The sequence below is a fragment of the Vipera ursinii genome (genome assembly GCF_947247035.1).
Source record: "Vipera ursinii genome assembly, chromosome: 1".
Classification (NCBI taxonomy): Eukaryota; Metazoa; Chordata; class Lepidosauria; order Squamata; family Viperidae; genus Vipera; species Vipera ursinii.
Window position 1 is genome coordinate 338169220 of NC_139512.1, and position 12381 is coordinate 338181600.

Below are 12381 nucleotides of genomic sequence, written 5' to 3' on the forward strand. Positions count from 1 at the left end.
AAAAAGAAAAGATTATTAGAGAAAGCCTATGTCCTGAACTCAGGAGTTCAGAGACAGGCTTTTTCTGGACATGAACATACATGTAACTAATAACTATATTTTAGTAGTCCTTTCTCTTAACCCATTCGTTCAGTTTACCCACCACCTTTCAACAAATTTGAAAGCAAAGAATTTTATAGCTAATAGCTATTGTTGTTAGTTGCGAAGCCATGTCTGACTCATCGCGACCCCATTATTAAACAAAAAATTGGTCGACAGTATTTGTGGACAACAGTCTACAAGTCTGTTACATATTATTGCATTTTTTCTGTCTTTCATTTCCATTAGGCTGGAAACTCCACTGTCTTTGCCAGTGTTTCTCAAAGTTGGTATCTTGAAGGTGCATGGACTAGCTGGGAAATCCTGCAACTCAATAAACTAGAACCTTCTTTCTAAAGCAGTCTCCATTTTGTTTATTCCCAGCTTGGACTGGACTCAGTGGTGGGATTCAGCTGGTTCGCACTGGTTCGGCAGAATCAATACTTTTTTTTTTTAGTTCAGAGAACCGGTTCCCAAATGGCCAGACTAGCATGCATTCACATGACTCCAATCCCTTCCTTGCTGCAATCTGGTTCTGTAGCAAGCAAGGTGGTTGGAGGCATGTGATTGCACACTAGTCTGATGTCTTTAAAAAATGGGATTTTCCCCCACTCCTGGCAGCAAAAATCCTCCCCATACGTGAGAACGGGGTTTTTTTTCTCCGCTCCCCCTGGCTTTTCACTGCCAGACTATTAATGCAGAATGGAAAGGATCTGCATTCTCCATCAAGTAAACTTTAAAGAAAGTTAAAACAGTCTGGTAACGAAAATCCAGGAGAGGGTAAAAAAACCATTTTTTGAGACTCGAGTAGCGTGCATTCACGTGCCTCCAATCCCCTTGCTTGCTGCAAAGCCAGATTGCAGCAAGCAAGGGATTGGAGGCACATGAATGCATGCTAGTCAGGCCATTTCAGAGCTGGTCCATGGCAGTGCCCCCTGCCTCCTCTCCTACAGAGTACCAGTTGCTAAGTTATTCGAATCCCACCACAGTTATTTGAATCCCACTGGACCCTGAAGATTTTTCTTTCAACATTGTCTATGCTGTTATTAGCATTAGAGGTCAGAGGTCAGAACTCTATATTATTTAGGACATAATCCACTGTGGGAAGTCAGCCCCCCAGAGAAGAAATATTAAAAGGGCAGAAAAATATATTTCCTTAAAGGATCGTAAAGAGGCAGAAAAGCATGCCCAGTTTTTCTTAATAGCCCCAAGCCTCCCCCAAGCAGAAACCAACTCTATAGAAATGCAGATGCAAATCCAGAAAGGTTGCAGCTAGAAGGTTAAGAAGACAAAGACACCTAATATCTACATATCCCAGCCAAACTCTAAGACAGGACCTAATAGGATTAACCCACAGATGCCAAAGGGCACGCCCAGACTCAGGTCAGAATACATGACACAGGAAATAGCCTCAAACAGGAACAGGAAACAACTCCAAACAAAAGGCTCAAGAGGGTATAAAAACCCACTCCCTACTGTACATGTGTTCAGCCCTTTTTTCTCTTTCTTCCAGAGCCATCTTTCTGTCTGGCTCTCCTTTTCAATAAACTGCAACCTTCTTTCTAAAGCAGTCGCCTTGTTGTTTATCCCTGGCTTGGACTGAACCATGAAGACTTTTCTTTCAACACCAACACAGTTGTTACGTTCTGCTATTTTTTTTTCCTGCTGAGCAGTTATGGATGACCTTAAATTCTGAATTCTGTTGACCAGAGGGAAAGAGAAACATGTATGTGCCTTCTCTATCTCAACCAGTGCTGCGTTACCTGTTGTGCACAAAAGGCATTCTGTTCAGGGCCTGCAAAACTCCCAGAATCCAGAAGTCCCAGAAGTTTTAATCTATCTCTGTTCTGGGCAGTGATTGTGAAGGAAAAGTTTTGAGAATATATTTTCCCAGATTGAATCCCAACACTTATAATAAAGAGCTTTAATCACTCCTCTTGGATGTGAAACTCTACAGCTATAAAAGAAATGCAAGGGGGAAAAAACAGGAGTAGGGGGTAGGATGAGGGTTCTTTTTTGAAATCTCTCCAAGAAAATTCCTGCTGTGGATCAAGCTCTTCAACTCTCAGCATAATACAACAATTGTTTCTGCCTGTAGATTAAGAAGAAAGTGGCTTGGCTGTATTTCCCTACCCAAGTTGCTGCAGATTTCTGTTGGACTTTTATAGAGCAAAAGTGTCCGAGGAAGGCCTTGTGCTGGTGCAGGCTGAGCTTTGGGGTAGGTATTATTATTGAAAAATGTTGTCTGGGTTCATATATCACACTAAGCTATAATGGAGTTGGCCTGATTTTGGTTTTAGCATGGAGTTTGAATCCAGAAATTTGCTATGATTGCTGGGTGGGAAGTGTGAACCCAGACAATTGTGGCATGTTCAAAAATCATATTTAACCTGTGGCTTAGCATAATTTGTGAACCCAGCCAATGCAAATTTTGGAATGGGATGTGGGGGGGGGGAACTGTCAGGAAACGGGAACTGGATCTTTAGTATACCATTTCCCTTGCAGTTTTTTTTTAATTCCATTTATATCCCACCCTTCTCCGAAGACTCAGGGCGGCTTACAAGCTTAGCTTGTAAGCTTCTCCACTTCTGATCTCTAAACCCCTTTTTGGCTTGGGGTATGCACCTAATGTTGAATTCTGACATTGGGATTGAACCATGGTCTATTAAATAAGCCACATTTGTAGGATTATATAACATGCAGAATTAGAAACGTTACTGTAAATCACACTATGGTTAATGTGCAAATCCTGTCATTGGCTTGTATTGAATTGTAACATATAGCAGTTGTGAGCCACTATATTTCACTGAATCTCAGATTGAGAATGCCATCTCTGAAAGTTACAAAGACTTCTGCAAATCAGGGTTGGCCCCAATGCTGTAGGAGATAGAGGCTGGAAACATATTCCTTGTTTCAATACTTTACATGGCTTGATTTCAGTTGTTTTGATTTTTAAAAGTTTGCTGAAAAATTGGTGATATTCCTGATTATATTCTTATACTTATCAGATAACACCTTAAAAATTGAAGCAGGATATACATTTTGAATTTGAATCTCTTGTTTTACAGCTCCATTTTTATTTCCTTTATCTTCTCCTCCCTTCCTTTCATTATGATGCTGCCATTTTCACATGGCAGTCTGCTGCTTCCTCAGGTGAACAAAATTTATCTTTTCTTGTTCCTGTCTCAACCTTTTCTCAATCCCCTTTCCCTCATGATTCTTGAGGGAAACATTCTTGAGTGTTTTTATAAGTGAATTATTGGTACTAATTATGAGATACCTTATTTTCATCCAGGCCAAAGGCAAAACCCTTGATTTACTGTATATCATTTGTGCCATTTTTTTTTGTTTTCTTTTTCTTTTGATTGTTTCCTTTTTAAAAAATATTTTCAACAATTTGTAAACTGCTTACAGTTTTTGGGAGCCTAGCAGCATATTGTTATTATTATTTTCTCATCATCAGTAGTAAGCTTTGCTATGATTTTAATACAGATGCAATTTCCTCATAAATGGGCCAGAATCATTTTCATCTGAAAATTCTGAATGTGGTAGTAATGGTGGCTATGCCCTCTTGCAGAGCCATAAACAAACAGTCCAGAACACATCCATTTGCAAATAACAATATGTTTAATTGCATAATTACATATCTACCTACAATAAGTAATAATAAAATAAGTCTAGTTAATAATTTATCGTTCTTCCAGTTCTTTCAGCAACTCGTCAAAATGAGTGATGTACCACTTTGCTTTTTCCTTTACTTGTTTCCGTACAACATTGCCACCGAAGCCGATAAAACCGTCCTGGGCAAACAGAAATGGACAAGCTGGGAGTTATTTTTCCTTTCCCCAAAGACCATTTCAGAGTTTACAAGTCATGGACAAAACAGAAATGTGTCCTCATCCTCTGGTAACAACCTAAACTAAAGCTACTGAAAACGTAACACTTCTGAACAGCAAGACTGAATGTTGTTTATTCTTAAGAGAGTTACATAATTTGGGCATATGGACATCAAGAAAATAAAGACATTTATTAATAGTCAGGCAAATTTATCAAACACTTGTCCCATTCCTGCCTTTCTGTCTTAATACTTCCTGTGGTTAGATATTCTAGGAGGAGAGGAGTGTTAGTATATATACCGCCCTGAGTCCTTCGGGAATAGGGCGGTATATAAATTCAACAAATAAATAAATAAATAAATAAATAAATAAATAAATAAATAAATAAATAAATAAATAAATAAATAAATAAATAAATAAATATACAATGGTCAAAAATGAGAAGGAATGAGTTCCAACTAATCAATTTTATTGAAGTATATGCCTTTTAATAAAATGTGTTACTCAGAAAAGTGCTACCATATTCTTCTGATTTTTTGTCTTTATTTCTGTATCTTTTTCGTTAGCTGCCCTGCATCACTGCTCCAGGTTGTGTTGTTCACTGTTAAAAATCCTTTGGAGAAAATGATTCTGAAATAATTTCTTTTAGCTAGCCTAGCACCATATCTTTCCGACCCAGGAGCCACTGTGATGCCTTCCTTTATTTGGTCATCCAAAATTCTAAATCTAAATCCACTATCTAATAAAGGAGAAATATTTGCTTTTAAAAGCCGGCCAACTACCATGACCAGCACAAGAAGTTTGCTTCAAATACAAAGTCTAAATATTCTGATTGCTTCATGAGCTATTCATTCTGATTTGCCTCCCCTTCCCCAGAAGATTTTAAAGAATAATTAACAATGAGTGATAATTATTAACCAGGAACAAGAATCATGCTGGGTTCCTTATGGAGAGCTATGTACCAAAAAAGAATTTTTAAAAAGGCTCCCCGTTTTCATCTGTGCATATTTTGTGGGTCCATTCATCTGAATAGTATGTAGATTTTGCACAGATTTTGTAAATTAAGTTACTTTTGAAATAGTAAGGTTTGGAAAGTGCAGGTAAATCTTTCTGGAGAGAGAAAATTGAAAGGAAGGCAGGTGAATCTGTGTTTTATCAGGAAGCTACACTAGACCACTTTTATATAGTATATGCTAGGCAAATCTGCTGACTGATTTATAGGGGGTTTATTTCATTTAAACGGGGCCAAAAAGGTCCACAGCTTTTGGTCAGTCTTGGTTTCTGACACACTGCCTATTGCAATCTCTGTAGAGATAAAAATACAGGAAACTCAGCACAGACTACCCTAGACCAACAGGAAGAAGGGTTAATAAAAATTAAATTGTGGTTGAAATGTCTATCTTTGATACTCACTGCTGGAGGGCAGGCTTCCATGTCTGTTGCTCCATCTCCAATCATAACTACTTTCTTAAATTGAAACTGTTCTTTCAAGTAACTGATGACTTGTCCTTTACCACCTGACTCTGCTGTTGGTTGTGTCTCATCAAAACCGGCATATTCTCCTGAATAAATGATACAAAGAGAAACCCTTGACTGACTGTCCCAAAATACTAGGAAGAATGTCAAGGATGTTAGAAGTCTGAAAAAGGGAGAAAAATGTCCTTAAAGAATGAAGGAAGTTCTAATCATTGGAATTCCAGTACAAAAGGTTTCAACTCTGGGAAATCCATTCTCTGGTTAGAAATCTAGTTCTTATTCATATATTGGATTTATATCTTACTTTTCATTCAGGAACCCAGGGTGATATACATAATGCCACAATAAGAACTTGGAATGAGGGTGACCCAGAATCACCCAGGAAGCTTTTAGGGCTGAGGTGGTCTGGAACAGGGGTGTCAAACTCGCAACGTCTCGTGACATGTCGCAATGTATCGCAACTTTTTTCCATTGCCGGCAATTGGGTGGTTGCAGTTTCAGCATGACGCATCTGGCCCCCGGGCCAGCAGTTTGACACCCCTGGTCTAGAATCTGTGTCTCCCCAGTGCCATTCTGACCTCTTAATCATTATGCCATCCTGATTCTGTCTTAATCTGTTTTAATAATTGTAGTACATGAATTTGGCTATGTACTTTTGCTCTGAAGATGAAGAAACTAATTTTTTCTTACATGTTCAGGGGCTCAAATGTCTATTATTAGGCCATTAATCTCAAAACTAAATCCTGAAAGTAGAAACAGTTCCCAAACACATTAGCTTCTGATTCCATCATTTACGGCTTGGGGAGAAATTACCATTTCCCACTTTCTCTCTATTTTCAAGCTTCTCACCCTTCTCTACAAGCAAAAAGGATCAGAACAGACAGTGGAAAAATTCTGATCTTTTGCATTTGCTCCTATTTCTCCCTCTGGCAGTACAGAGTGATTAATCTAAAGCCAAGTACTACACACTTGAGTGACCCTGTTTATTGCAATGTTCCAAATAAGCTGAGCTTGGCTGGAAATTTGTAATAGCAGTAGGATATCACTAGCAGGATATCTTAATCTTGAAGTTATATGTTTTATCAGCTAATTATTATTATTATTATTATTATTATTTATTTGATTTATATACCGCCCTTCTCCTTGGTAGGACTCAGGGCGGTTCACAGGGCACATATAAAAAACAAAAACACTATACAAAAATTAAAAAGAATTAAACCCTTGCCCAATAAAACAGTAATACAGATTAAAAACAATTAAAAAACCCATAATCCCCATCAGGCCAGACCAGCTAATTCGAACAGATGGGTCTTCAGGCCCCGACGGAAAGTTCGAAGGTCTGGTGCCATCCGGAGCTCCACCGGCAACTGATTCCATAAAGCCGGGGCCCCCACAGAGAAGGCCCTCCCCCTGGGGGCCACCAGTCGACATTCCCTGACTGGCGGCACCCTGAGGAGGCCCTCTCTGTGGGAACGCACAGGGCGGAGGGGAGTCGATGCCGGCAGCAGGTGGTCCCTGAGGTAACCCGGACCCATGCCATGTAGGGCCTTAAAGATCGTAACCAACACCTTGAACCTCACCCGAAAGACAACTTTGGATGGATAAGAGACCCTGCTGATCGCTCTATAAACAAGCTGATCTCAGCAACACACCCCTTGCTCTTACCTTGTGCCAAAGCAAAGTGTCAAATCTTAACCCTTGGAAGGAATTACTTGTTTTGCATAACCTGGGCGACTGCGGTTTCATAAGTGGGAAAGTGATTGGAAGGTCTAATACTTTAAACACAACCATTTACTGTCTAAAGATTTCCCTTCAACTTGTTTTCCCAGCTGAGGGTCAACTTAAGCAACAATTGGAACTATGATTTTAAAAAGTTAAACAATTCAAAATAGTCTAGAGGGAAAAGGTTTGGAAAGCCCTTTCTACAAGAACAGGCTAAAATTGCTGCAATTTGGAAGGAGGGAAGATTTAGTAAGGGTCACAGTAGTTTACAGATTATTAACTACGATGTTGGAACAGAACCTCTAAATCTATATGCCACTGAATCCTAGCTGATGGGAAAGGAAAAGATGAAAGCCAGGGACCTGTTGCTTCAAAATAAATTTGTGGCTTGTTGGCTTCTTTTGGAAGCAGGAAGCTGGACTAGATCAGTCTTCCCTTCCTTGGCCCTCCAGACTGCAAGACCCAAATTTCTCAGCTATGAGATTGTTAGACACAGCTGGACTAATGGACTTTTAGCTCTGATTGATGGTCTAAAAAGCTAACGTAGCCCGTAATTTCCAACTCAGAAATTTGAGAAGCTTACGTGTCCTAAAGCTGAAGGCTCTCAGATATTTATAACCCCAAAGATCTTTTTTGCAGACAGCTCAACAAACTAGTTTTACAGTATATTTCATTCACATTTCTGAAATGTGTACTGTAATGTGAAAAGTCACTATAAGATCTATAAGAAATGCACAGCAAACCTTGACTCACTGTATGAATTGGCAATCAGACTTGTCAGTTGGCTTGTTAAGGCCAAGTGGAGGTTTTAACTACCTCTCCCTTAGAAAAGGCCCTCTGTACATAAAGCGCATGGGCGTTAATTACGTATGAGAAACGAGTAGTCAATTTCTTCATGCATGGATGAAAATGGACTGATCTACCAGTGAGGGAAGTGCTAAAATATAGGTATGACAAATATTTTGGGCTTTGAGCCTAGGTTGCTTTCTTGGGTATGTCATAATCTGAAATAGATTCCCACTTCTAATCTAAATTTATAGTTTGCAAGTACTTTTCAATGGAAATGTATCACATGGCCATACAGTAATGTATTAGAATGCCATTATTTTCCTGAGTTCCAAACCAAGAAGGAAAGTTCAAGTTGGAAAGTAATTTAAACAGCCTTTCTGCTCATGAGAAGCAATATGGTCCAGTGGTTAACATACCAAAGTAAGAGTGGGGGACCCTAGATTCTAGTTCATTCTCAGTTTTAGAAGCTCCCTGTGTGATTTGGCCAGTCTTGCTTTCTCAACACAACCTACTTCACAACCTGGTTGTTGGGGGGAAAAAATAAGCCCTGTGCTTAGAAGTACAAACAAATATTTACTAAATGTAAATTTCAACAATGAAGGAAGTAGTTGTTTAGTCTTGTATGGAATAAATTTTCACGTTGACTAGTTAGCCTTCAAATAATTCTTATATATTTCATTTTTTTTTAAGCAACCGACTTTGAACAGTTTTTTATCCTCCTTTGCCACAGAATTGAGATGTTCTGTAATTCTCTTTCAATGTTTAACACATCATATTATTATCTTTGGACCCTATGGAGTCAACAACCTTATCAGTTCTAAGTTCAATCATATGGAAAATTTTACCATTAAAGTAGAACTTCAATCTATTGGCGAAGATATTTGCTGTTGGAATGTTTAATTGTGAGGCGACATGTTCGACAATACTCTGAAACCCTCCAGAAATTAAGAAGACTTGGACACCTCGCTGGTGGAGCCGGTTGACGAGATCTCTTCAAGAAAGAAAAAATAAAGGCCATAAGGTCAGGGCAAAAGAACAAATACATTCAGACAGGTTATTTTTGTTTGCTATCTGCATTATTATCATCTATATAATAGATACAAAATGAGCAAGAGAGGTCCAAAGGGATCTTGAGGGTCACAAAGCCAGGCTCCACTAATAAACTTTAAATAAATGAAAGGTACATTGGGCACAAAGAAGTAAGAGTTCCTCAGAGATTTTCCTCCTCCTTCTCTACTCTAATGCCTTTCCTATACATTGTATTTCAACTTGCATAATCCCCAACAAGTATAAAAAAAGATTAAATTTATTTGTGAATTGTGAAATTGAAAACTAAGACGTCTGGAGTGAATGAAATATATGAGAAGATTCTATGTCAGTGTTCTGTCAAGTATCAGGGCAGTGATCAAGTGCCCAGGCAATTAGTTTGTTTGGATCCTGAGACAATGAGTACTCCTAGGAATAGAGAGATTTTAAGTTTTATTATTAACTTAAACAAGATGATACCCAAATTTCCTACAAGTTCCTTAATAATCACAGCAGAGATACCCCCATAATGGCGAATTTCCACAGTACCCGATGCTAGGTTCTGGGCAGACACTCCCAACAAACAACAATAGCAATAGCATTTAGGCTTAAATACCGCTCATAGCACCTTATGGCACTCTCTGGCAGTTTACAATGTCGAAGCATTATTTGTATATTGTCTCCAACAATCTGGGTTCTCATTTTACAGACCTCAGAAGGAGAAAAGGCTGAGTCAACCTTGAGCCCTGTCAGAATCGAAGTTCAGATTGTGCACAGAGTTTGCTTGCAATACTGCCCTTTAACCACTGCACCACCAGGGCAATAACTCCAAGGTTTTTATCAAAACCTGGCACCATGACTTCTTGGGCCTGCTTCTATGGTCATGGGACTGACCTTGACTGGGTAGCACATGACTCTAGGATGGGAACTGAAAGTCTATGACTTTCACAGATTTGCAGCTATGTGGAGATTCCCCTCTCCTTCTCCTTTTTTGAGTAGACAAGTGTAAAAAAACAAGCAGGTTAGCTCAGAATGAGCTCTAAACTTCTAGACGAGAAATAAAAAAATACATTATTAAACTCCTCAAATAGCCAAATCTGGGTATAGAGAAAGCTCATTTTTACATTTTAGTCCAGTAAATGGGAAAAATAAGATCTTCACAGTTCTCTAAAAGAATAAGGGTCAGAACCACCCACACCTTAGGGGAGATTGTTCCAAAGGACAGGTGCAGCAAAGGGGAGGCATATCTTCTAGGTCCCATTAGATGACTGCTTCAAGCAAAGGACTGTCTAGCTTGTGTGTACTTGTGGGACACTCAGAAATAACAAGAAGTAGATGGTCCTGAAAGTAAAAGCCCTGTTCCACATACAAGGATTTATAGATGATGACTAACTTTTGAATCACACCCAGAGGCCTATCAGAAGCCAGTGCAATTCACATGACACAGTAGTGGTCTTACATGAACATAGCAATGTGCCTGCACTACTGCACTCTGGACCAGTTGCAGCAACTGGAAAGCCTTAGAAGACAATCATTTGTAGAGAACACTGCAGAAATCCAACAGGGAGATGACTGGCATGAATGACAATGAACAGAGCCTCCTGATTTAGAAATGGGCAATTTATGCACAAGATAAAGTAGTGCAAAGGCCTTCCTGGACATGGCTGTCACCTGTTCTTCACAGGAGCCATGAATCCAGTAGGAACCCAAACTGTTCCCAGCTTTGAGTTCAGGAATGTAGTTTATTTATTTATTTATTTATTATTGGGACTTATATGCCGCCCTATCTCCCGAAGGACTCAGGGTGGCTAACAACAATAACGTACAATAAATACAGAAGTTAAAATAAAAATTAAAATTAAAGGCCCCTGTAGAATAAATAAAAATTAAAATTAAAATAAATTAAAAATTAGAGTTAAAAATTAAAAACATAATTAAAATCCCTGTCAGTCTAGGTCAGCCAGGTGGAAAAGGAGTGTTTTGAGGCCGCGGCGAAAGGACTGGAGATCTGGGGCCATCCGAAGGTCAGGGGGGAGCTGGTTCCATAGGGCTGGCGCTCCCACAGAGAAGGCTCTCCCCCTGGGGGTCACTAGCCGACATTGTCTAGCCGACGGTACCCTGAGGAGGCCTTCTCTGTGTGAGCGTACTGGGCGATGGGAAGTCGTTCCCGGCAGCAGATGGTCCTGCAAGTATCCTGGGCCTAAGCCATGTAGGACTTTAAAGGTAAGTAAGTACCAGCACCTTAAATCTCACCCGGAGGACAACCGGTAACCAATGCAGCTCACACAGGAGGGGTGTAATATGGGAGTATCGGGTTGCTCTCATCACTACCCGCACGGCCGCACTCTGCACCAGCTGGTCTCCGGGTGGTCTTTAAGGGTAGCCCCATGTAGAGAGCATTGCAGTAATCTATACGTGAGGTAACGAGTACGTGGGTGACTGTACGTAGGGCATCTCGGTCCAGAAAGGGGCGCAACTGGCGTACCAGGCGAACCTGGGCAAATGCCCCCCCTAGCCACGACTCCAATATGATCTTCAAAACTGAGTCGTGAATCCAGGAGGACGCCTAGATTGCGTGCTCTATCAACGGGAGGTTATATCTCTCCTCCTATAACCAAAGATGGAACCTCTTGGACTAAACGAGATGCCGGTACGTAAAGCCACTCAGTCTTGGCCGGGTTGAGCTGGAGTCTGTTCTTTCCCATCCAAATCTGTACTGCTTCCAGGCAACGGGACATCACATGGAGGGCATCACTGGGTTGGTTCGGGGTGGAGTTACACCCAGAACCAAAGATGAAACTTCCCAGATCAAAATCCAAATTCCACATCATAGCTTGAAAACAAGCAGATAAAGCAAAGTTTGGCTGCAGTTTAGTACAAGAAAGTACTAAACTGCAGCCTTGCAAGTATGTATCTGAATTATCAGCCTAAATGTTGGAGGTGCGGTGATGAAGATGCAACATATTTTCACATATGGTGGACATGTAAAAAGGTTAAGGCTTTTTGGATAAAAGTCTGGTGGAATATGCAGAAGATTTTTAAACAGAGGATAAAGTTTTGTCCGCAACTTTTTTTGTTGGGAATAATTACAGACGCTACAGTTGTGGACACCAAGTTGATGTTGAATTTAATTAAGGCAGCAAGACTTTTGATAGGTCAATATTGGAAGAAAGAGGACCATAGAAGAGTGGACTTTAAAGGTTTCCGACCTGGCAGAGATGGCGAAGATTTCGGCCTATTTGAAAGATCATTCGCAAGAACGCTATATTATGGAATGGAGAAAATGGATTGAGTTTATCCAGAACAAGTATAGGGTTAAGAAGTTTTATGTAGCATTTGAATAAGTCTTCTTTCGTTTTTTTTTCTTTTCTTATTTTAGTTTCTTTTTATACATATTTAATATTACTAAGGCTTGTTTTATCCTATATAAGCTAGAGAGTGATGGATTTTAGAG

At 39.8% G+C, this 12381-nt stretch overlaps 1 protein-coding gene across 4 annotated transcripts in view; it reads right to left on the reverse strand.

Annotated features, from left to right (window-relative positions):
• Positions 1–2755: 2755 nt before the first annotated feature.
• Positions 2756–12381, reverse strand: part of PSPH (phosphoserine phosphatase) — a 33656-nt gene continuing 24030 nt past the window's right edge. For all 4 annotated transcript variants that reach the window (XM_083351380.1, XM_083351381.1, XM_083351382.1 and 1 more), the window contains 3 exons: positions 8747–8892; positions 5328–5476; positions 2756–3878 (listed from right to left, as the gene is read on the reverse strand). In XM_083351380.1, the coding sequence (XP_083207506.1) occupies positions 3768–3878; positions 5328–5476; positions 8747–8892 (406 nt within the window). In that variant the 3' untranslated portion in view covers positions 2756–3767. The remainder of the gene's footprint in view (positions 3879–5327; positions 5477–8746; positions 8893–12381) is intronic.